At 38.5% G+C, this 26650-nt stretch overlaps 1 protein-coding gene and 1 non-coding gene across 2 annotated transcripts; one reads left to right on the forward strand and one right to left on the reverse strand.

Moving 5' to 3' along the window:
* Window positions 1-2338: 2338 nt before the first annotated feature.
* Window positions 2339-2411, reverse strand: Trnak-cuu. The gene has a single exon. It is a non-coding gene; the product is annotated as a tRNA-Lys (tRNA).
* An 8070-nt stretch (window positions 2412-10481) lies between these two features.
* Window positions 10482-24181, forward strand: LOC121878168 (abasic site processing protein HMCES-like; the record flags this gene model as incomplete). Its single annotated transcript, XM_042384204.1, is given in 4 exon segments — window positions 10482-10634; window positions 16675-16839; window positions 21118-21223; window positions 24081-24181. Coding segments are annotated over 4 exon segments (392 nt in total), but the record flags the coding sequence as incomplete, so codon positions are not given.
* Window positions 24182-26650: the final 2469 nt, after the last annotated feature.

The following is a 26650-nucleotide window of genomic DNA, read 5'->3' on the forward strand; positions in this document are numbered from 1 at the left end:
AGGGTTCGTATTCTCAGAGGTCCTTACAATGACTGTTTCTCGTAAGTGCAGCTGTGTGAAGGACCATATTAGTTGATTTAATCTCAGCACCAAAATAACGTCCAAAAAGTAACTAGTTAGGAGAAAAAGTAAATGTAGAAAATATTTCGAATACAGACTTTTTTTTTGTCCTTAGTTTTATCTCCTGGCGGTTAAAGTAAAGTTTCACTATAATGTTAATCGATGCCATTTTGAGTCAACCCAGTCAGGTGGGTTCTTGTAATTCCAGATACGAAGAAAATTCCACCTACAAGCCTCTAAGTAAGAGCCCTTGGTGGGCAACACAGAATGAGAAATACTGGAAATGTTTGACAACTGGTCTACAAGGATGAGTGTGTTGGACGAATTTATAAGTCTCTCTCTCTCTCTCTCTCTCTCTCTCTCTCTCTCTCTCTCACACACACACACACGCACACAAAGTTGGTGTAATTTGGTGGGTGGCAAAATAAACAAAGCTTACCATCTATTTTTACTGATCACACAGAGAGCTTGGCATTCTGGTCACAAACAGAACATAGCATATTAACCAGCACAAGTATTACCTAATGGACCATTCAGAAAACATGACTAGTTGGGCCACTCATAGAATTAGAAATACTAGGCCACTCAGCAAACATAGATTCAGGACCTTTCATGGAGTGTAACATTTTGGCCATCCAGTAAGCCTACCCGGTCAACATTTAGGACAGCCACATAAAACACAAGATTTCAAGGTAAAGGAACCTCCTCACCTCACGGGCAGATTGATCAGTTTCCCCGCCAAAGCTCTTAGGCGGCACTTCCCACCGGCGGTAAAAATCAGAAGAGTGTTTGCACTGAACTTTGTCAAACTTTTGCGCTTGTGTTATTAGGATCAGGGGTGGGATTAGCTCGTTTTCTCGGGCTGCCTCTCTTGGTGTGTGTGTGTGTGGTCAGCATGCTCGCCTCGCAAGGGTGAAAATATGGCCCACTTTTTTTTACGCCATTTACCCCTACTCCCCACCCATCAATGATCTGGAACCTGGATGTTAATCTATGAGCGGGTCGTGTTCTTTGGTTATGGTTAGTCAGTGAAGTTACAGAGTTGTCCTGTCTTCTTGAAATTTTCCTTCAGACTAGATCATGCAATTTGTTGACGTAATATTATCACTGAGGTTTAACACCTTATGTCTTAAAGCGTGTAACAAGGTTGATAATTTCACGAGTCCACCAATAATTGAAAATTGTAAGAGATGTACAGCAACTCTATACAGTTCGTTAACCCAGAGTGTAGAAATTGTGTTGGTGACAGCTTCTACACCTTAAACGAATTCACGCCTAAGTGACTTTATGTCCGGCCAGCCTCGAACACGAGGGGCAACCATTGTGTGTGTGTGTGTGTGTGTGTAGAGAGAGAGAGAGAGATAGTAAGAATTTTGTGTTTGTATGAGTGTGTGGAGGGTGGAAGAACTCTGTGCTTGTTTGTATGTGTGTGAGTGAGACGAAACAGTCATCGAAACCACCACCTCCTTCACTCAGGCAAAGCACATTAGAAATCAAACAACCACAACCACCCCCCTGCCAGCACTGCTCCCCCCTCCAACCAACCACAACACCTGAACAAAAAACAAACAAAAAACTATGACTCCCTCCCCCCCTCTAACCAACCACTACACCTGAGTAACCAATCAGCCACCACAATCACGACTTTCTTTTTTAACCAACCGCAATACCTTATCAACAAAACAACCACGACTCCCTCACCCAACCAACTACAACAACTTAGACTAGAGTAACCACACAACCACAACTACCACTCAACCACGACTCTCTACCAAAACACTCCATCACCCCCTCCCATATCCTCAAATTTACAGCATAATCAACCCGATCAGATAATTTCTCTAACTGTAGCATTTAATCGCTTTTATAGGCTCTTTAAACCGCCTTAATGGGAGTGCAGTTTATAATTTTGTGTTGGTGATGGTGGTGTCCATTGAGGTCATGTTTGGTGTTTACAAAAATGGTGGGGATGAGATAATGTTGTGTGTTGCCTCTCTGATACTGTTATTTATTTTTTTCCTTCTTGTGGATTTGGTGAGTGTACGTGTGTAAGCTCGTACTTAATGAGAAAGGAAGCATGTGGCATGTTTGATCTCCCCTTTTCCTCCTGTCGTTCTTGTCCTCCGTTGTCCCATGTTAGTGCAGGAGAGTACCTGGAGAAAACCAGCAATGTTTGAATAACATTTCTCACATTTGATCTCGGCGGGATTCGAATTCGGTGGACCCAATTGTGAAACAAGTGTGCAACGGCAGAACCACCAGCAACACCAAAATGACCAGCCCAACGTGGGGCTCGAACCCACGACCCCGAGATTAAGAGTCTCGTGCTCTACCGACTGAGCTAGCCGGGCTTCCTGAACCTTTTAAAAGCTTGTATTGTTCTGTTTTGTATGATAATGAGTATATGTAAATATTGTTGAGTGTGCGTATACATTGCATGTAAGTGTGGAAATGAGTATGTATGAGTAAATAAGTGTGTTTGTATGAGTTGGTCCAATGGTCCATGTTAGGGTTGCCATACGTCCGTATTTTCCCGGACATGTCCTCCATTTAGGTCTCGAAATCTTCATCCGGAAGTAATTTTTAAAATTCTTCAAAAGTCCGGAATTTCAGTTTCCATCATTTTCTCCACGGAAAGAAACATGAAACTGTAATGACGAGAGAGAGAGAGACTGTGAGAGAGGGGAGGTGGAAACAGTGAAGATCTCGTTCAGTTTTCGTCAGCTGATAGGTCACGTGTACCGTACGCCTGTACGGTGTTGTCAACTTAGCTGCTAGCAGTTTTTGGTCTAGCCTGTAGTGCCATGTACTGCTTTTCCTTGTTCTTCAGCCACGCGCATTATTATATTTTTTTTTGTATTTGGTGCCATTACAGCCATAAATGAAATGTTGAAAGTATACCATTTTTTCTTATGGCTTTTTTTACACTGTAGCATTTGCTTTTCTTGTCCTGCACTTAAGGCATTTTAGCAATTTTCAACCATAATCTAGCCACTTTCGCTATATTATTTACGTGTGTCGACAACTATGACGGTGACCGGTGGTTGGCCAGTCTTTAACCTGCAGTGACAGTGTTTGATCTTAGTCTTTGTTGTGGGTTTGTCGCTTGTTGCCACAGCTAGTGCTTATTATTTGTTGTACTATTCCAGAGCATAAAACGGTCATGTATAAGTGTAATCAATGAATTCAAAGAGTGCGAATGATAACCCTCCTTACCAACATGACAGCATCGCCCCTACCCTTAAAAACTGATGAAAGAAATGCTAATAAAAAGGGGGAAGGACAAAGCTTTAACTCTAATGATTAATGTTACACCATCTGCCCATTTCCCCAGTTGTTCCCTAATTTCTCACAGATTTATAGTCCAGCTGATCAATGACACATCACCCACCTCCCTCCTCGCATCTTGACAGACTGTAAATCAACTCAATATTTACTGCACATTTACTGTAATTCCTGATAATTTTATCTCATAAAGTCAAACTGTATCTTCCATCACTATACAGTAAAGAGTCTAATACTATCCATTTGTAGCGACAGATTTGTGTTATTTTCTCATTATTTCAATTGTGAAAGTTGGTCCCATAGGCAGGACTTCCTATTTGAGACAAGGTGGACACAATGCGCGGTATACTCAGCCTTCGGTATAGGAGACAGAGTGACCTGCACTGTTATCAATCACGCTTTCCCAATTGTAAAGTTAAGTAGCCATTTACAGCTGGATGCCTGGGCCGCTGCACCCAAGTCTTATTCCTTGTAATAAACCTTATAAAAATGTGGACGCCGTGGCCGAGTGGATATAGCACTCGTCTCCTGAACCAGAGGTCGTCTGTACGAGTTCCGTAGCCGGCAGTTGATTGGGGCTCTTTCAGTCGACCCAGGTATAGGATGGAAACCTCCCGAAACTTTACAGTTGGGGGAGTGAAGTGAAAGACAGAAGAGTGACGTTTCCAATTTTCCTCTAAAGGTTCGTCAGGTCTGTGCCACACTCACCCTTACAAAAACAAAAATATTACTTATTATTCCTTGTCATAAAATTATTTTCACGTGCAGTACAGTAGTGCCCTTTACATCTGTTCACCAAACATGACAGGATTTTATGCATATTTGGCTGCAGTAAAGAAGAACTAATTAAAAACTGCAGATTTTGTGATTAGTTAATTTAATAATTACATCATTAGTTAATTTAATAATTATGTCATTAAATTAATTCATTTCCATCATTTATCAGCTTACTTGCCGTACAAGCGGTTGATTGTTCTTGAGTTGTTATGACCTTCATTATCATACTGATTCACGACAGTCTTAAATGACTTCCAAATCTCTCTTGAGACTCGGGTACATTTTCCGATATACTGAGTTGCGAGCTGAAATCACATCGTACGAACCCTTGGGACTCTGAGGCTCAGCGGCTATAAATCTGGTAAGCTCCAAAACAACGGAGATGTAAGTGAAAAAGTGTAGGTCATGACAGCTGCACTATATATCACCCTGCCCCGGATTCTGAAAGATTCATTCGATAATTTCTTCCCTGTAATTGGAAGTTAGGAGATCTCGTAGTTACAACAAGCTTTTAGTGCAATTTCAACGTCATTTACGAAGCTCAATTTATGTCAGTTTAAACCAACCACTCGAAGTTCTCATAAGTCGTTCGATAATGTCTCCCTCTAACTGGAGATTAAGAAAACAAACAAATCCACTGACGGTAAAATATCTTTCTAATTTCCTTGTCAATGAGGCCGAAAGCTAGCCATTTAGGTGTAATTTACATTACCAACACGAGGAAAAATTTAGCGTACGAATCTTTTTGATTCTGTTGTCCAACACTGTTTATACTGACTTTCCCCCTCTTTCCGCTAGCTTTCCCATCTTTCAGTTAACGGAGGAAAATTGGTCTGACTCGGATTTCTCGATTTCTGTTAAATATTACGACTGATGGGGACAAAGACGATGGGGAAAGTGTGTGTGTGTGTGTGTGTGTGTGTGTGCACAGGGTGGTGTAATGCGTCTAGTGTGGCAGCATTATGTCAGTGTTAAGGTGCAGGCATTGCTTGCTCCCTCTCGCTTTCAGCTACCGCCGCTGGCTAGCCCTCGTGGCGAACAGGGAAGCAACTTGCATAAGTCTTCCCCTGCCAGTACACAGCCTCTTCACCATCAGACTTTCCAAGATGTAGGTTAAATTTTTTGTCTATGAGGTCTTTTGTTGTGACTCCAGTTCAGATGATAGTTCGTTAGCTATATCATTTGGATCTTTACTTGATACTAAAGGACTGTCGTCAGCATATAGCAAGTTATAGGGTTAACCCTATAACGACGACGGTGACGATTTGGTACCGCTTGAGAAAATTAATGGGTATTTCATTTACTTAATACAAAAAAGAGTAATAGTCCTAGAATACTCCCTTGTGGGACTCCACAGGCTAATGGCGTGTATCTTGATTCGGAATTATTTGCAACGACAATTTGTTTCCTGTTACTGAGATATGATTTAAACCAGCTAGCAGACCCAATGCCAAGAACATACAGTCTTATACATAGTATATCATGATCGACTTTGTTGAAGGCTTTTTGTAAGTCTAACGCGACCATATCCGCGTAATTTGTAATTTCGAGTAAGAGCCCTTAAAGCCTGATTAGTAGCTGTACAGAATATTATAATTACGGAGATATCCATCTGAACATACACTGTTCTCTAGAACTATTGATACAATACACAGGATACTAACTGAATTGTAATTACTTACACCAGACTTATTACTCTGTCAAATTTATATTCATCTGGTATGGTATTGGTACTGATGGAGAGATTAATTAAATATGTTATTGGTGTTTTTAATAAAGTGGCACCATTCTTAAAAAAAACTGGCTTAGATGCTCGCACTACCTGAGCTCTTGTAGGGGCTCAGTATTTTTTAACTTCCTTTAGAATAAAGTCCCCTGTCACTGTACTGTATGTGTTCAAGACTGAAGTGATTCCTTTCTCTTGTGGGGTTTAAAAGCTTGTAGGATTTGGTCCAGGAAAACTCAGGCTACGGTTACCAGTTTATTGGTGTGGCTTGGAGAATTGTGCTCCAGCATGGAGCGAGAGTGAGGTTGCCGTTCCGAGGCCGCCCAGGAGTACTATACAGTATATGCCAGCTGACTGAACGAAGCTGTCTCGGCTCAAGTTTCGAACCAAGTTCAGCCACGTCAGCCAGCCGATTCAACAACAGTTACATGAGCAAAATGGCTAGTTACAACAATTATAGGCATCTGTTAACTATATTACATTACATTATATTACATAATTACATTATATTACATAATATTATTCTTCAGTCGCTACAAGCTACCCCCACACCCTAATTGCTTGAGGACATCAGCAGTTTATTAACTAAATACGAGAAAACTGTCGTATAAAAGGAATTAAAGTAGTTTGCATCTTCTGATGTGTCGTGGAAGAGCTCAGCTCATTACTGTAAGGTCTCTAGAATAGTTTGTGGCTGTGTCCAAGGGTTCTTAGTTGCTTCGAGAGATTTTATGGGATATCTTATTTTCCTTAATATTATTGTTTAAACATTCTGATTTCGTTCGCTTTATATCTAACAGTACAGTATTTTGTTTCTTAGCCTACAAACTTCATTACGTGATTCGTCATGTCTGCCTTTTTTAAACTTAGAAGCTAATTGATCTCTGCCTGATACATTCTAATATCTCACTAGTCATCCAAGGTTCAGTCCTAGCTTTTGTTCTTATCTCCTTTAACTGTGCTATGTCATCAAGAATTATCGCCAGTAAAAGTAGTTTTGAACTTTTCAGTCCTCGTCAACCTCCGAAATTATCAACTTTTACTTTTTACTTTTATCCTCTTCACCACTGATCGGCTCGTTAGCCGCTTGGGCGATCGGTCACGTCTCTGTTACACACTGTTGGCAAGTACTGGGCATGCACCGGCTCCTGAATGTATCTGAACCTGCTCCAGTGCTTGTCAAGTCTGGTCTTGAAAGAGCTCACATTCGGTGCCGTCACAACACTCTCTGGCAGATTGTTCCAAGAGTTCACATCTCCCACTCCGAAAAAGTTACCCCTCACAGTTTTCTGGGCTTGCGGCTTCTTCAACCTTGAGCTGTATATCTCTATTTTTTATCATATTCGTCACCCATCAGCTTACCAGCCGTTTGGGCGGTTTATCCAGTGTTAGTACAGGAGGAAACCTGGGTACCGGGAAACCTGTGGTGTTTGGTAGGGTCCAAGGTCAATATAGAGAGGTCAGCTGGACAGCGGTCACGTTTTCGCTCGCTCTGCGCAGTGTCACGTGAACTATAGCTGGCTGGCCCGTTCCCTCCACTAGTCTGTCTATCTTTACAGTATCTTCATCATAACCCCGTTTCCTATATCCTGGTATAGGGGGTTTAGCTCGGAAAGAAGGAGAAAGATGTAGCTATAGTAAGAGAGGCTATTTAAAAGGGTGTCGTAAAGGGTCTGGCCACTTTCGTCCCTTCATTGTGGAAGGAAGGTGAGCTGGCATTATTTGAATATTCATACTAATTTCCTGAAATTCATACGCTTATTTCAGTGCAATTTATCTGTGCACTTGAGTTCATAACTGCCTCCTCTGAAACGTTTCCGTATTAGTGTGTATGCATCGAAAGGGGGAATAAATATATCATGATAACTTATATTTTATTTACACACGTAAGTTATAAATAAATAACATATATGATTTACATCATATGTAACCCAAGACAATCTGTTTTTCTTACTATCATTATGATGTTTTCATAAATTTTATATTTTCTCTTCTGCAATTCTTACTTTTTTTTTTACTTATCTTAATACCACTGTTCCGTTTCCGAATTCTAAAGAACACAGATATTTTGGCAAAGAAGGATAAAACATCCTGGGGTACATAAACTTCAACTCTCTATCTTAGACACAGTTGTTTTGAAACAGTCTTTCCCCTCCATAAGACTATCCCCATGTACAGCCTTAAATACGTCTCTCATAATGGTTAATTGAGAAAATAGTGTCAGAAGGAACATACAGTTCACCTCTGTTTATTTCTTCTGTCCATGTTTTGGTCATGGATGTGCACTGAGTGACTTTCTGGCCTAAGTGAGGGTATTTCACGCTAAACCTTCTTACAATATAGCCACCAACGTACCTAAGAGCTTCCTCTTCTATGACTAAATCCATTGCTTTACCGTCATTTTTGTCAGGGTTTATACACTCTCCTAGGTTTTCATTAAACTCACCACTTAACTTTTTTTCTACTTCATTGCCAATATCCAAGTCTTTGAAACATTGATTAGTTATATAGAGTTCTACTACCAGCTCTCTGTCATTGAAAGGTGTACCTATATTGACCTTGGTAGGGTCACACTGGATAACACCCTTTTCACGTGTTTCCGGCCGAGGCTCGAACCCTTGTAAGTGAGAGTTATGCGCGTTACCGCTGTACCACTACTTTATAACCATTGAAATTTTCTCCACCTAAATTTTGCCAACAGTCATATTAACATATCTTAGATAATAATGAATGAAATAGTATTTGAAGCTATAATGAATAACTGAAGCACAGCTCATAATTTATTTACCGCAACAATTTCCCAGCCGCTTCAGGGCTAAATAAATAATTTCAATATGGTGAATGTTTGAGGTTTTTACGAACAGTACCATTAAACCTCATTTATTTTTAAACAAACAACCCTGATATGGCTACTACCGCACATGTGGAGGCCCCTGGGCAGCTGCCTACTTTGCCCTCTCCTGAATCCGGCCCTGTTCCAACGGGTTCGATTCCCGGGCCGGTGGAAGTTGTTTGGACTTACTTCCTAGCCCCCATTAGTCCCTGTTCACCTAGCAGTAAAGTAGGTACCTGTTGTAAGTCGAAAGTTGCGAAGTCGTATTCAGGGAGTTGTTGGAGCTTCCAATAACTTGATGACATAAACCACTGACTCTTCAGGCTTCTACGCCCTTAACTCATGAGACATAAAGGCAAGCTGTAAACGCTTCTGCGCTTCACCTTACACAAGGATGTAGGGGGGTGCCCAATAAATAATAAAAAAAAAACACACACACACATACAGTCACACAAACGCTTGTCATTTTAGCGGTTTTCCCGCTAAATCTTGACGTTTTGACCCACCATCTAGCGGATAAATTTGCTGTCTAGCTGCTAGCGGGTTTCTTAGCGGATTTCTAGCGGCTTTAGTTATATAATTATACTTGCATAAGTATAGACAATCAGTGAAGTGGAATGAAGTTTCACAAACTGTCCTGTTTTTTGAATGAAGTACATAACTACATGGACGCATCTACATTGTAATCCATTCAAGGTAGTAGGCAGCTACCAAACAGGGAGGTACTACCGCCTGGGAAGATATTGGAAGCATAATATATTGTCTAATGGTAGACCCTGCTGCCATATAGCATCACGAAAATTGTGACCAAGTACCAGGTTGCTCATCTGACTTTCTGCCTCATGTACACACAATTGCAGGGTCTCAATTGTTTCTCTTATCATTGACAATACAACATGCATATATCGTTTCTCACTTTTGATCTTTTTTTCATTTTTGTATTTATAGTTCTTTATTAATAAAATTATTATTATTATTACATTTACTGTATTATTATCATTATTTTATTATTTTATTTTTGTTTGTTTTATCATAAAATTTATTCATTATGAATTATTATGACTATTATATATTATTATTATTATTATTATTATTATTATTATTATTATTATTATTATTATTATTACATTTTCGCCCCCCAGGCCCCGATGTGGGTCAGTGACCTGTGTCCGGGTGGGCTAATCCCCGTAAAAAAAAAAAGTTGGCATAGTTTGCTTTATCAGTTCTCGTCTTACCCCACTCTAAGGCTGAAGTAGAAAGGATATTCGGCCAGTTAGATATAGTGAAAAATAACTTCGAAACAGAATGGGGAAAAATGGCTAATGCTCTTCTTGCAATGCGAGCAGGTTTGAAAAGAAATGAAAAGTCTTGTTTTGAATATGAAATATCGGCTTATATCTTGAAATTGATTGGAACTAGCAATGCATACGTCAGTGAACCAATGCTGAAATCAACACCAAGAGCAAGTACATCTTGAGAGGAAACAGAGGTAGAGGAATTTGATAATTCCTCTCTTCCTGCTTTAAAGGTAGGCCATGCATATCCTTTGATGTTGATTATACATCCATATTACTTTTGTGACATTATGCCCATCGGTGTGTTAATTAGCTATACTTCTATGTACCATACTTTCTATATCATTCTATTTATTTATATATATTAATCAGTTTAATTGTCTATATATCTATATACGGTAGATATAAAGAGGGTAATACTTGCTATTATCTGAACAGTTACAATCTTCCGGGTTAGGGGTCAAATCTAGCGGGTTTTGGAGTCTCATATAGCGGGAATGTAGATTTGTAGATGGCAACACTGAGGAGCGTACACAGTTCAAGTTGACACTTGTATATGCTTTCTGTAACTCGTATACTTCAATTGGGAGATATTTTTTGTGCGCTGAAGGATCCCATACCTTACCCTTGTCTAAACAATGTGTGGTAGAACAGCTTGGTAAGTGCTGCCAGTGTTGTTAAGGGAAATTTTGGTTTTGTAAAGGGATATGTCAATTAGCTAGGGTTCGAGCTGTAAGTTCATGTTCGTTTTACTTGACATTACTTTATCCTATTCGCCACTGATCGGCTTATTACCTACTTGGCGGTCGGTCACATCACTTAGGCACTATTGGCAAGTACTGAGTATGTACTGGCTCCAGAATGTCTCTGCGCCTGTGTTGGTCAAGTCTGGAGTACTGTAAGCTCACACTTGGTGCCGTTGTGTAAAAGTGGATGAGACGGGTCCGACTAATTACCAAAATGTAGCCGCAATGAAGTCAAGTAATGGTCCTACATGAATAAATCGTATTGCCAATCACTTCTCGACTAGTATTTGGTGTCACAAAGTAAAAAAAAATTGGAAAACGTAATTTAATTTGAGTTAATAGATCGTGTGCATGTACCGAGGGAGCGAGTAATTACCCAAATGTAGCTGCAATGAAGTCGAATAATGGTCCTACATGAATAAATCGGACTGCCAATCACTTCTCGACTGGTATTTGGTGTCACGAAGTCACAAAAAATTGGTTAACTTAATTTAATCTGAGTTAATCTCCGGTTCTTGAATGTACCTGAACCTGCTCCAGTGTTGGTCAAGTCTGTTTTTGAAAGAGCTTACACTCGGTGCCGTCACAACACTTTCTGATAGATTGTTCCAAAAGCTCACAACTGTCACTCCGAAAAAGTTTGCCCTCACAGTTTTCTGGACCTGCGGCTTCTTCTATCTTGAGCTGGGACCCCTTGTGGGGCGAGCGTCCGCCAGCTCCAAGTAAGGATACTCTACTGAGTAGTGCCCCTTGAGATGCTTGTGCACCTCATTTAGGTCGCCCCTTGCCCATCTGTAGTATAAGCTAGGCAAGTTCAGGCGCTCCAATCTCTCAGGGTAGTTGTGGTGCCGAAGTGCAGGCACCAGTCTGGTGGCCCTCCTTTGAACATTTTCAACCAACTGACAGCCCCTAGCATATCTCGGGGACCAGACGGGGTGACAGTACTCCAAATGGGGAAGCACTTCACTCTTGAATATCGTTATAAGGGACTGACCGTCTAGATATCTGAACGACCTTCTTATAAGACCCAATAATTTATTTGCCTTCTTTACCTTCTTCTCACAATGGCTCAAGAACTTCAGGAGATATTATCTGCGTATCACTCATGCACAATATTGACTGACGTCATCCAGTCATGACCAATGATGTATAAATATCACGTGAATTTTTTTTCGGCCAATTACATTTGATTTTTTCAAAGGAAGCACCCTGGGTAGTTTCATTGACCAGTCTCACAATAGCCATGGTGGAGGTTGGTTGTCGTTTGTGCTCCTACGATTATTTTAAGTTTATTGCTGAGTTTTACGAGAAAGACGACCATTCTATCCAATTCTTATGTATCCCTGGTCCTTCCACGTCTAACTAAGGTATTGTACTTTCGGACATGGCGCGCCCCAAAGTTTTAAACTACCGAGACATTTAGGTGAGTTTAAGCTAGGCCTACCGGGGGTCCGGGGGCAGAGCCCCCGGCTAGGGGTTAGGTTAGGTTAGGTTTTGTTGGGTTAGATGATTCATTTTCATTTTCTTCCCCACCCAAAAACCTCAATTTCCCAGGCTCCACTCCCCCTCTCCTCCTTCCAATAATTGTTGAAGGGGGGAGAAGCAAAAACTAGCGATTTCCAGCAGATATGAATATCAAATTCACTCAAAACTCTTAAAATTTCATCGGAAAAACATATTTTTAATATCCAAACAAAGACCGGTACATAAGTAAAAATTTACCATAATTTTGCCTTAACTTTCTAACCTGTGCCGTGACGTTTAGATTTTCGGTATTATTTTACTTTAGAACATAGCACCCCTGAAAGTTATAAACTACTGAAACATTTAGATCTCGCTATTCTGAGCATTTTGAACCCCATATATACGGGCCGAAATGGATAATAGCGACACAATTGAATTTAATTGATTTTAAGTAGTTTTCAGTCTTCTCTGAGATGATGCTATCGGCACATCACGCATGCGCAATGTTTACTGACATCATCCAGTCGTGACCAATGAGGTATCGATATCACGTGAATTTTTTCGACCAACTACATTTGATTTTTGATTTTTATCTATTTTTTTCAAAGGAAGCAGCCTGGGTATGATTTTAATTTCATTGATCAGTTTCACAATGGCTGTGGTGGAGGTTGGTTGTCATTTGTGCTCCTACGATTATTTTAAGTTTATTGCTGAGTTTTACGAGAATGACGATCATTCTATCCAATTCTTATGTATCTCTGGTCCTTCCACTTCTAAGTAAGTTATTGTACTTTCGGACATGGCGCGCCCCAAAGTTTCTAACTACTGAAACATTTAGGTAAGTTTAAGCTAGGCCTACCAGGAATTCAGGGGGGGATTCCCGGGGTTAGGTTAGGTTTTGTTAAGTTAGATGACTCGTTTTCATTTTCTTCCCCTCCCAAAAACCCCGATTTTCCAGGTTCTCCCCCATTATTGGGGCAAAAACGATCGATTTCTGCCAAAAATGAATTTCAGATTCGTTTAAAACACACCAAAATACACTTTAAAAACATATTGGTCAACCCCTAAGGACTCATGTCCTAAAGTAAAAATTTACCAGATTTTCTTACGATCATTCAAACAACATGAAATTGGTGCCATATGATCAGTGTTTGCAGTGTTCTTACGCTGTTTGTTATTTCCATCTTTCTTGCCCTCCCCACTAACAAGTAATTTTTTATCAGAGGATGGGCTAAAAAGAAGGAAAAAATACTACAATGTTGTTGTTTCAATTTTATTGCTCCGTATCATCCAAACACCATCCAAAAATTTGGTGCAATTCCATAAAGTCCTGGTGCTAACCGTCTCCTTCACCTTTACCATAAGTCACACCACAAAATATCTACCCAGTTGTGGTTTCAGATATGGTTTTAATAAAGCTATTGTCTTTAATATCTTGACCTGAGCATATAGGGATAACAAGTCCCTATGTGAAATAATTTAGTTTTCTGTTAAACAGTTAAGATTGCACTTTATACTGTACTGATATATGTTGTGATTCTGTAAATACACCTGACCCTCGCTTTATGCTATGGTTGCATTCTGTGACAACACGGCACAATGGGAATCCGCATATAGTTAATCTTAATCTTATGGGTAAAATTGGGATATGTTCTACAACCACTAAAAGTCAACAGTAATGCAATGAAAGTTGTGGAAAATTCATTATAATCCAGTGAGTTAGAAATAAAGATAATATAATGTAAGAATACAGTATTAATTAAAACTTGGGGTGCTACTATACTGTACAGTAGTATGCGGTCTACCGAGCTGAAGCTACTATCGTATACAGTCTACCAAGCTGAAGCTACGACTGTACGTATATAGTATGGGATCTACCTAGCTGAAGCTACTGTATTCTATTGTGCGGTCTACCAAGCTGGAATTGTGTCTACCCGGATATTTATACTGTAACATCCATTAACTTAACCTAGGTTAGGTGTAAATATCCCAGTAGACCAACTCCAGGTCACTAGACCGCAGACTTATAGTAGCACCAATAGGAATACTTTACATTCATGATTTATGATATGGGTCTGATTTTGCAATCTTTATAAAGTATTTCAAAAACCATGTTAGGGTTTCAAAATTGCATTAACATAGGTACTGTTTTATTATCACTCAATTTGCAGTATCAAATACTGAAGAATTTGTCACAAAATGTCTTTTATCTGTGAAGGCAATAATGTGCACAAAATTTTCATGATTATAGGGGAAAAATAAACACAAACTTTATCTGAAACTTTAACATACAGTACAGTACTCAAGTTAACGTGGGTAAAATATAGTCAGTACTGGTACAGTATATTCTTACATGGCAGACTTATAGGGGGAAGGTCATTCCAAAGATAAATACTGTATTGTATTCCAATATTGGAGGCCCCCTGCACAAGAACTTAAGCAAGTTAACAGATTTTGTATCTACCCCATTTACAATCAACACGCCAATGATCAGTTCTCTACATTATCTAAAGACAAAAATTATGATAAAAATAAAATTTAATTAATTTAAATTCACTACACTTAACTTTATTCTCTGTACTGTATTCTCTACTTTAGGCCTTTGCTAATCAACCAGTAGTATTCAAAAGTATCATAGTTACTTCACTCCTGAGCAGTTGCTTCAAGTATATGACGGATTTATTTGTCCTAACTTGGAGTACTGCTCTCATATCTGGGGTGGTTCTTCTTGTGTCCAACTGTTAGATAGGGTGGAATCAAAGGCATTTCGTCTTATTAAATCCCCTCCTTTAGTTGACAATCTTTCTTCCCTTTCTCTTCGCTACAATGTTACTTCACTCTCTCTCTTTTACAGGTACTTTAACAGGCAATGTTCGGTGGATTTGGCATCCTGTGTACCGTTGGCAAGGCCGTGGGCTCGTGACACAAGTCTTGCCCGCGGTGCCCATCGTTTCTCTGTGGATGTTTGTTCACACTAGAATAACCCATTATAGTGCATCCTTCTTTCCTCACACAGCAAAACTGTGGAATGCTCTGCCTCCTGTGTTTCCATACTCATATAATCTGTCTCACTTTAAAAAGCTGGTTTTCTGGCATCTTTGCTGTGTAGATTACTACTGTATAACCTTTTCCTTTTCTATTTATAATTTCTTTCTATTCTTATTATTCTCCCCCTAGACCCCATTGTGGATCGTTGACCTGTGCCTGGGTGGGCTAATCCCCGTAAAAAAAGAAAGAAAAAAAAGATACTTTGCTGAAAGATTTTTATGGTACAGGTTGTACCTCTCTAGTCCGGCAACCTCGGGACCTGACCGGTGCCGGACCACGGAAATTCACCCTTTTCCTGGACAGATAGTGACTTGTGCTTAAGTTAGCACCACTTTCACTGCTTCGCGGTCTCTTTGAAGACATATTGAAGGGTTAAATGTCGTACAGTAGCTTCTCAAATTTCACAAGTTTTTAATTCACCGTTTTTTATTTGGACACACACACACACACACAAAAAAAACACTACATAATTTAAAATTTTTACGGCGGAAACTCGAATTTCGACGGGTTTGAACGGCTCGCCAACGTTCAGACGACGTGCACAATCATCTAAACAGCATCATTTCTCTTATGTACAAAAGATTCATTATTGTTTATTACTGAATGTCTTTTTTATTGAATTAATGTTTATATGTGCAAAATGAGCAATACAATTCATTAATAATACGTAGAATATTAACACACACGAGGAAATGAGACAGCATTGTTTTCGTTGATAATAACAAAACCAGTGACTGAGTGGTTCTACATATAAAACAAGAAAATAAGACCCTGGTTGTAGCTGTAGTAAAATTAACGTAAAAAATTAATATGGTTGTTTTAAGTAATGTTATATAATGTTAATAAATAGAACAATAAAAGTAGCAAACCATTAATGTTAAAGAAAAAATAGTGAGACTGCGAGTATGTAAGTGCGCACATGTGAAAAACATATCGTCATTACTCTACATAAGAATATGAAAGCAACACTTATTTACTGTTCATATATATTGAAGGGTTAAATGTTGTACTCTGTACTGTATAGACAAACAGAGAGAGAGAGAGCCGAACTGCCAGATGTAAACAAACCATAATTTCTCGCGGCTTTGTTGTTATTTTTTTTACGGGGATTAGCCCACCCGGGCACAGGTCACTGACCCACATTGGAGCCTGAAGGGCGAAAATGCAATACTCCAGTAATAATAATAATAATAATTCAGAAAAACAAAAGAAAAAAAAAAGCTGCTTATCTACCTATTGGACAAACTAAAATCGTTCCGGACCACGGGAGTTTCCGGACCACAGAATGCCGGACTAGAGAGGTACAACCTGTAGTAATAATACTTAGGTTATAAAAATAAATTCTTTTGACAGGTAATGTAGTTGATTGTCACACTATTATCGGAAAATTAAGTTTTCATCTTAACCTAATCAAAGTTTTCATAACTTGGAATTTTTCAGCACTCTAGGACCAGATGAGCTTTGCAAAGCTTGTAGCACACAAATAGTGACCAGTGATGGCAAGAAGCAGTATCAAGCTCCTCAATGGCAGGACCACCCTGGAAATTATTCTTATACACCATCATGCAATATGGCTCCATCACGCTTCACACCTGTTATGATAAGGTAGCAAAGTTCGTTTGTAATTTTTACACTTGTTTCAAATGCATTATTCAGTTATAATTATTATTATTTTATTTTACTTTTTTTTTTTTTTTAATTTACCCTTAGCACAGTGTTATCTCTGTTAGCCAGAACAGTGATGCAAAGCACTTCCGCGAATGAGAGGTTTTTGGGTAACTAGATGACTCTCAACGAAGGGGAAAAATCCCTCATCCCCGGAATATTCTGGGCACTGTACTAGGGAAAATTTTCTCGGAAGTTCAAGAAATTGCGCATTACCTGTGCAACACCTCTTGAACCCGAGAAAGAAATTCCCCATCCCCAGAATTTTTTGGGTACCGGTACCGGAATTTTCTTGGGAATTTCCAGAATGATGCATTATTTCATTTCTCAAAGCTTGAAAAAAAATCCTCATCCTTTGAATTTTCCAGAAAAATTTTCTCAGAATTTCTGGCAAATGCGCCTGGTTTTCATCTCTCAAACCCAGAAAAATATCCCATTCCTGGAATTTTCCAGGTGCCGAGAAAATTTTCTCAGAATTTTTCAGAAAATATGCCCTTCGGAAAATTTAAATTCCAGCTATCGTTGAGTTGCAGTTAAGAGGGATTCTGACTAACGGATATAATACTGTACTTTATAAATCACACCTAATGGCTAGAGCATTAAATGTACTTTACTTTGAATCTTGGTAAAGAGGGTGTGAGTTTGAAAACCTAATGAATTCTAGACAATCTAAAAAAAAAGAAATTAAGACTGCATTTCCCTCATTTAAAGGATAAAAAAAATGTATATATAGTACAGTATATGTTTTGCTCAGTAGGCAGAACTGTTCAATCCCCTTGGCAGTTCAGTGTATCAGGAAGATTGGTTAACTATGTTTCTCAAATTTCAACAGTTTTCTCGCGTGCTCCTGAACGAGGTGGCTCCTGTTACTCCACATACTCTGCTGGGGTTTCTAAGCCATCTGATCTTATCTTCAGTTGGCACCATCATCACAAACATTGCTCTCAAATGAAGGAGATCAGGTGTAAAGTTGCCTTCTGAAGATAGGAGACTTGCACATAATGCCAAAGCTACTCTCTGCCATCTTGAATTTACGACCACAACTTTTAGTGAAATATTTATTTAGCTACTTTGTGATGCTTAGAGGATCTTTATCAGGGGATACTGTAAATTGGATTGTATCATTAATCCTTCAGTCGTCATAATTTACTTTTTTCTGCCATTTTATTTTGCCTAGATGGCTGTAATCGACTTTTTTCCATTGCCTAACAAGTAAGTTTATTTGTAAATTTCCACCTAAAATATGGATGGCAGTTTATACATAATCAGAAAATTCTGTATTTTAACCTTCTTAATTACTGGTGTCTCCATTTTAATTAGCTAGCTAAAAACTATTTACCAATCTAGAATTTTATCATCAAATTTCAATGGTAGCTGTGAAAACTTTATGCTTGAATATAGAGAAAATAACAAAAATGGTGGGGGAATGACTGAAGATACAAATTTTGTTGCTTATATCATTTTGTAGAGTTTTCTTCACATTGGTTACTAACCTTCCTACAGTCCAAGTTAGTGTGTTGGATTGGTTAATTGGTAACTAAGGTGCTGTATTGCAGTCACCAGTGTGGTGGCCCTCCTTGGACATTTTCAATCAACTGACAGTCTCTAGCATATCTCAGTTACCGGATGGGGTGACAGTACTCTAATTGGAGAAGCACTTCACTTTTGAAGAGCGTTATGAGGATGGACTTTTTAAGACCTTATATGACCCTTTTCCATGATTTTGCTGATATCGAATTCCTTTGTAATATTGTATCAAATACACCTGTATAGTGTATACTCTATGCAGATGATACTGCTCTTATCACAGATAGAGAAGAATCACTACTAAAACTTGTTAACAAATTATTGGAAAAAGGAGAAAAAATATGGTTTAAAAGTTAATACTGTAAAGACTAATGTAATAGTCATTTCTAAATTATAAATAAATCTTAAAATAGAAATTATGGTAGGCAACAGGGAACTTAAACAATTGGAAAATTTTATGTACCTGTATTTGAGAAGTAACTTTAGCTGTGATGGTACATGTACGGAAGAAATCAAAACAAAAATAGGGCAAGCAAAAATGGCATTTAATATTCTAAAATACTTAATGAAAGGGGACATTAACTTCAATTTGGGAAAAAGGCTCATGAAAGACTTTATATGGTAAGGGCTATTGTATGGGTCAGAAGTGTGGACACTTTCAGTCGACACCAGAAAGAGGTTGGAGGCCTTTGAAATGTGGTGTTATAGGCAAATGCTAATAATAAGCTACTCGACAGGAAAACAAATGAAGAGGTACAGTTCTAAGATTAGCCAAAACATGAAGAGAAATACCCCCTGTACTTGAAATGTACAGAAAAAGAAAATGTAGATACTTTGGTCGTATAATTATATAATTTGGGATGAGGGGATAATAACAGAAATATTAATGGGCAAAGTTGAGGTTAGGAGGGCTAGGTAAAGGCAGAGACTGGGATGGATGAATGAAATTAAAAACTGGGTCTCCATAGAGATACAAGACCTTAGAGGATTGGTAAAACAGCCCAAGAACATTTAGAGTGGAGGTCTGTGGTTGCCAACCCTCAGATTTGAGGAAGGTACTCTGATTGATTGATTGAATTCCTTTGTGGGTGCAGCGAATCTGCATCAGAGCCAGCACCTGTGATCACATAACATAATTTCCTTTGAAATGTTGACAACTTGACACCGACTAACCAGAGGCAGGTGCACACCTGGCTTAGGTCACTAATTCTGGTACACTTTTATACCACTAGCTAGGAATATTATGTACAACTGGGTAGGGGCCGAGATGGTCTTGGTACGAGCATGGTTTAGTTAGACCATGGGTACAAGTTGACACTGTAAGAAGAAAGTAAATGTAAGCAGGACACAGCCGGTGAAGATTACAAAATGCTGAAATCAATATGAAATACAGTCTCTCCTCGACTGACGATGGGGTTCCGTCCCGACGACCAGGTCGTAAGTTAAAAAGGCGAAAATAATACATAGAAATTTTAAAATGGGTGTCTCTTTTTCTTCTCAGCACCATGAGAACTCTCACTTTTACGCTTGCCAGTCATTTTAAAGGGAATTACAAACAAAAATTTTGTCAGTACACAGCGCGATCACTAACGTCGGGACTTGAAAATACGTAATGTGAAAAATATTTTTACGACCATGGCCGTCATATGTCCGGGTTGTCATAAGTCGAATATATCATAAGTCGAGGAGAGACTGTACTTCATTTCCCTGATGATTGCCAAGGCCATTAACCCCTTGTGCATTGGGTCCCTCTGTGCTAAATAAAATTGTCTGGTGTTAGTCAAATAAAAGTGAAGGAGTTATGCAAACACAATTGGTGTGCGTGGCAAGCGCACATGATTTATAGATAAATTAGTTGGCTGTAAAGTTTAAAGGCACCAAACCAAAATTGCAGGTGTTACTCAGTATGTTATGAAGTATTTTGGACAACACAAGATCTTTATTAATACAGTATTTGATCAGGGTTTTTTTATATTGATCAATACTGCCTGGCAAAGCTATCATCTGAATTTATGCTTTAAATTGGGGAATTATCACACATATCTTATTTATAACCTCTGAAGTTTGTTTTCAGTGATACGCTGCGATAACTTTAATTTTCACCTTGCTGGAATTCTTCGCATTGGCAGAGTATTGTCATAATATGGCATACCTATCTACAGGATATTCTTTGTAAATATACAGTACAGTACTGCACATAAATGCTGACATTATGTTGAAACTCCCTGTAGTTGATGACCAGTAACATGTACAGTATTATAATAATGGTTGCCCCATGTGTTCGAAGATGGTTGGCCCTAGGGCCACATAGTCGTGAATTTGTTTAAGGTGTAGAAGCTGTCGCCAATGCAACAACCACACCTAAAGTTAATGAGCTGTGTGACACAGTTTCGAGGTATAATCCAAGAAGACCAGACAATTTGCCAAATGCACTGGCTAACCACTACCCCAGAACACAATCCACAAATTTATTAACATCCATGTTTCAATTAGTGCTGGGTAGACAGGGGCAAAGGGCATAAAGAAACAGTAAATAAAACTTCAATCATGAACTACAGTTCAGTCCATTATTACAAGTGTGTTGGGTTCATGAAAGAAGTCCCTCGTTGCTTTTGTCAGTTTTTCTCATTCACTTCCATCTTTTAACAATCCTTCTCTAACAGTTAGGTAACACATTTTCTTTATCCTCAGTGAGCATCATGTGCGTGGAACAAAGAGAGCAATAGAAGGTGAAGGACTGTCACCGCAATATGTCATACATCCCATGATGTGGGGGCTTATTCCTCCATACTATAAGGTAACAAAGTATCTGTGTTTATGTAATAGAAATTTTTTTTATGTTTAACCCCAGTTTTTTGGATAATTGTCTGTAAATTTTGTCTTTCATATTTTGTAATGTGTGCGCAATAGAATATCAATGCTTTGGACTAATCATGGTAAGGTCAGAATATGTGATTTTCTAAAGATTCCAAGTGTTTTATGTGCCTTCCTGTGCAGTACCCCTTATAAATGTTAAAATTTACAGTTTAACAGGGTAAGCACTGGAAGCAATAAGTGAAAATACTAGAATAATGTTGCACAAGTACAGTAATAAAGTGAGCTTTGTTACATCGTGGACTTAGGTTGTGTTCTTTTTTGCTTTATTTTTCCCTGAGGCCACGGTATAACTTCTTTAAAGCCTACCCGTACACCATTTGCCAGTGTTACAATTTCTTGGTGAACTTCATTTATTGTTTCTACTGAGGGAAAACCTTGAAAAATGTTTATACACTCTGGCCATATGTTTTTCCACACTCCATTCATGGTTGCTGTTTTCAGTTCATCCCACGACTCCTTTTCCATGGCGTTCATGATGAAATTCTTCCAGAAGAACCTGACTATTGGTTTGTCCTCCTCATCAATTGAAGCTATGAGTTGTGTAAATGTTCTTTTAAGATAATGGGCCTTAAAGTTTGTGAACTTGGGCATATATTCCACTCACACATATTCAGAAAGATAATGCAGGTTAATTGGGTGGCTGGGTGCATTATCTAAGATGAGCAGAGTCTTGTTGGATGTATTTTGCCTGTTACTGTACTTTTCAACAGCAGGGCAAAAATAATTTGTGAACCAATCTTGAAAAAGGCTCATAGTCATCCAAGCTTTCTTGTTTGATCTCCAAATCACTGGTAGTTTAGACTTGGTGTAGCCCTTGAAAGCCCTTGGATTTTCAGAGTGGTACACAAGTAGGTGCTTTAATTTCGTATCACCGGCAGCATTTCCTCCCAAAAAGAAGTATTAGACAATCTTTTGAAGCCTTAAAACTTGGTGCTGACTTTTCTTCTTTGAAAATGAATGTCCTAGCAGGCATGCTTTTCCCAAAAAGTCCAGTTCATCCACATTATACAATAGTTTTAGTGTGTAGCCTTCTGCAGCAATAATTGCCTTCAGTACTTTTGGATATTTACAGGCAGCTTCTGTATCAGCACTGGCAACTTCACTGACCATCTTAAAGTTATGCAGCTGCAGGTGCTTTTTAATCCTTTCAAACCAATCTTTACTAGACAGAAAAGATTTTGCATCAAACTTACACCTTGTTCTTTTGGCAAATCATTATACAAACTTTCTGCTTTCTCCTGGATGATCATCGTGTTTATCAGCACATTTCGTTTGCTTTGGTCTGCGAGCCACACACTTTGGAGTTGTTCCATATTATGCATCACATTACAGTACTTCTATGAAAGTAGCTGCTTGAGCACTTGACACAATTTTATCTATATTATCACGTATTGTACCCACTGTAGACGTAACAAAGCCTAATTTTTTGGGTGTTGTAGCTAAGTTTTTCTCCCTCATCAAACTTCCTAAAAACATCAAGTTTAATGTCCAATGTAATTCCTTTACAGGATCTTTTAGCACCACTGCTTTCACTTGAATTTGATGGCTTTTTTTCATTCGTCTTGAATAAGGATACACAATAACAGAAACACAGATGCAAAACTGAACAAGCTGGGGTTTAAAATCAAACTGAACAGCACCATTGGCATGTGTATGCACGCCAGCCTCCACCATATTCTAGTAACCGCCAAGAATCCACACAAAATAAATTTAATAATTTTGGTGAATTTTTTGGTTATCTATCATGATTTTTATGTTTGAAAAACTAAAAAATTTACCACAATTCTGTAAGGGTGAATTTTTTGGGTGTATGCCAAATTTATTGGCTATAATTTCCCAATTCCGTAGACACCAATTTCCGTAGCCAGAGTTTCCGTAACCCGGGGGGTGCCTGTACAGTCAGTCCCCGACTTACGGCGGAGTTAGGGACCGACAACCAGTTCGTAAGTCGAATTTGTCGTAAGTCGAAAATGCGAAAATAATACATAGAAAATCTAAAGTGGGTGTCTCTTTTTCTTCTCAACACCACAAAACTCTCACTCTTACGCTTGCCAGCCATTTTAAAGGGGATTACAAACAAAAAATTTCTAAATACACAGCGTTATCACTAACGTTGAGACTCGAAAATATGTAATTTGAAAAAAAATTGTACGACTGCGGCGGTCATAAGTCGAGGAGTACCTGTACTGTACTTTTAATAAAGAAAATTCTTATTAAGTGTAATATTAGAATGGCACGTGAATTAGCCGAGAATACGATTGCTGAGCACACCAGCTTGTCACAAGTGGTTACCTGGCAAATAGCCTCCAGCCGGGAATTCCCGGCCAAGTAGCCACTTCCTACGCGTAAACCAGCCTTTGCACTGGAATTTAATTAGAATGTTCATATATAACATGCACTATCAGCTAAATTACACTGAAACAAATCAGATCCATGTGGGGGAACAAAACCCTAGGAAAGACATTGATAAGTTTTTGAAACCCTGAAAATTGTAATTTTTAAGGTATAATGTTATTTTTACATGAAAATAATGGATTAAATCATACTATGCTACTGGACTAATAACTCAAACAACTTTACTAGCCTTGTGTGAGTGAACTAGTATCAATTTACACTCTTGTTATGCCACTTCACTCACAGTTGCCTTACCTTGGATGACTTAACTGAGAAGACGGTCTGCTACTGTGTTTTGTATGTATTGATGTTTAAAATAATAACTTTGTGTATGAAATACTTTTTATTCATATATGTCTTCAATTCTTTATTCATATTTTTAGGGATCATCTCGCACTGGTCATGGCTACAGCACCACCAACTGTAGATATGAAGGCATTGAGGAGAAGAAAACATATAAACCTTCTCTTACTAAGGGACAAAGGTAACGTCTTAACTACATGATTAAGTGTGTCATTTGTGGATGTATAAACATTTTTGATACTTTTCTTCTTTGAAGTCCCCTGATTCTTAGCATTCAGAAGCAATCAGTTTACCCCTTCCCCTTACCATGATGCTAGTCCCCTGTAGGATTGCTCCTGCTTCAGAAATTGCAACCATTAGTGTACTGTATTCAGTTTAGTACTGAGTGTGCAAGTGTTAGTATGGAAGGTGGTAAACCATTCCTCCTTTTAAGCTGGGAATCAAATCTGTGACTCAACAGGCAAAATAAACAGGCAGTTGTCTGCATGCATTTTGATAATTTTATCAAAGTGCATCATGTTACTTAATTATCATGTCTTCTGATAATTGCCTCTCTTCATTATTCTCTGAAGTTCACTGTCAACTAAAGAGGATGTGAGTACAGTAGTGTTAAATGCAGCAGGAAATGGAAATTATGAAGTGTCTTACCATGGGAGTGCCCTCAAGTTGAGTCATCAATATGGTACAGTAGAATGTCCATTTAAAGCGATTCAATTTATGATTATTGATTTAAAGCGACACCCACAATTAAGAACAATGTTTTAATTTAAAGTGAAACTTTCCTATTTTGCGTGAGTCAATCTGGCGCATCATATTTTAAAATTCACGCCTAATGATTCTCTGGGCACGCTATTCTGTCCTAAGGGCGAAGTTGTACTGTACATGTACTCAAAATAATGTACTAAATGATTACTAAAATTGTTGTCAAGTGCAAACTATAGCATGATTATATTCAAATTAATCACTATCTTATAAGAATTCCAGCAATGTAAATATATTCTCCCCGGTCACTTCTGTGACATTTTATAAACAAAAAACAAAAACTCAATCTAAAGGACATAAATAAACAAATAAATACTTTGCTAGACCTTCGGCCTCCAACTGTCAAACGTGTCACTGTCAACCCCCCCCCCCCAACTTCCCAGCCAGGGTAGGGTAGTTATAGGCTTACAGTTTTTATCTTATATAATACCACAGACGAAAGTTAGGAGAATATAATTTGCATTCCTAGAATTCTTGCAATGCAAAAGATAAAAAATTTTGCCCTTTGTAATAGAATTCATTAAAACTAGAATTTGTATGTCTAATGCAAACTATAGCATGTATAATGTATATTCAAACTAATCACTATCTTATAAGAATTCCAGCAATGTTAATTATATTCTCCCAGATCAGTTCAGTGACAATTTATAAGAGAAAAATTTAAAGTCACTCTTAAGGACAGATAAATAAATAAGCAATAGACCTTGGCATCAACTGTCAAACATATCACCTCACCTCCTTCCCTCCCCCCATCTTCCCAACCAGTAAACAAATCATTTCGCATCCCTTAATTTTAGCGTTGTTGATTTATGAGTGTTTCTTTTAACATAACACTACAAAAAACAATGTTTTGCTTGTTCTAGGAGATGGGCTGAGGTGCATCTGGGTAGACTGTCAGTCTTTTTAGTATTTTTTATTTCTCTCAAGTACCAAACTAAATTATTCCATTGAAATAACACTTCGATTTAGTGCAAATTGGGTTTAAAGCTACCTCTCTTGGAATGTATCTCACGTTACATCGACGATCTACTTTATTAGAGCAACACCTCTATGTGGTATGAAGGCCTAGCAGGAAAAGCTTACAAAGTTTTGTATTTGTATGAATCTCCTAGCTACTGAATAGGAAGTGGATACACTGTCACTGTTTGATGTGCAATCTATTTTTTGTCTGTCATCATATACAGTCTCTCCTCGACTTACGACAACCTGGACATACGACCGCCATGGTCGTATAAAATATTTTTCTCATTACATATTTTCGAGTCCTGAAACATTTGGTCGTAATGTGACCCTATACGACAGCATGGGCTGCCTCGTGGTGTACAGCATCCACACTGTAGCCTGCTCAGCTGTTGTTTGGCTGTCGTTGTGGTTAGTGATCGCGCTGTTTACTGACAAAATTTTCGTTTGTAATTCCCTTTGAAATGGCTGGCAAGCGTAAAAGTGAGAGTTCTCGTGGTGCTGAGAAGAAAAAGAGACAGTCAATTACTTTTGAGATGAAAATGAAAATAATAATGCAATATGAAAATGGAAAACCGGGAGCAACCATTTCACGCGACCTTGGCTTCTCTCACTCGACGATATCAAAAATTTTGAAGGAAAAGGAACGAATTCGTGAGGTAGTGAAAGGATCAGCACCTATGAAGGGAACAATGATAACGAAAAAAACAAGGTCCTTTTCATGAGATGGAAAAATTACTTGTGATGTGGATGGAAGATCAGCTGCAAAAGCTTGTACCCTTAAGCCTTCTAACCATACACACTAAGGCATGAAGCCTTTTCAAAAGCCTGAAAGAGCAGGCAGGAGATGAGTGCGACCAAAACTTCACAGCAAGTCTTGGGTGGTTCGAAAGGTTTAAGAAACGTTACAATTTGCACAGTGTAAAGT

Source organism: Homarus americanus, unplaced genomic scaffold (assembly GCF_018991925.1).
Source record: "Homarus americanus isolate GMGI-L3 unplaced genomic scaffold, GMGI_Hamer_2.0 scaffold45562, whole genome shotgun sequence".
Taxonomy (NCBI): domain Eukaryota; kingdom Metazoa; phylum Arthropoda; class Malacostraca; order Decapoda; family Nephropidae; genus Homarus; species Homarus americanus.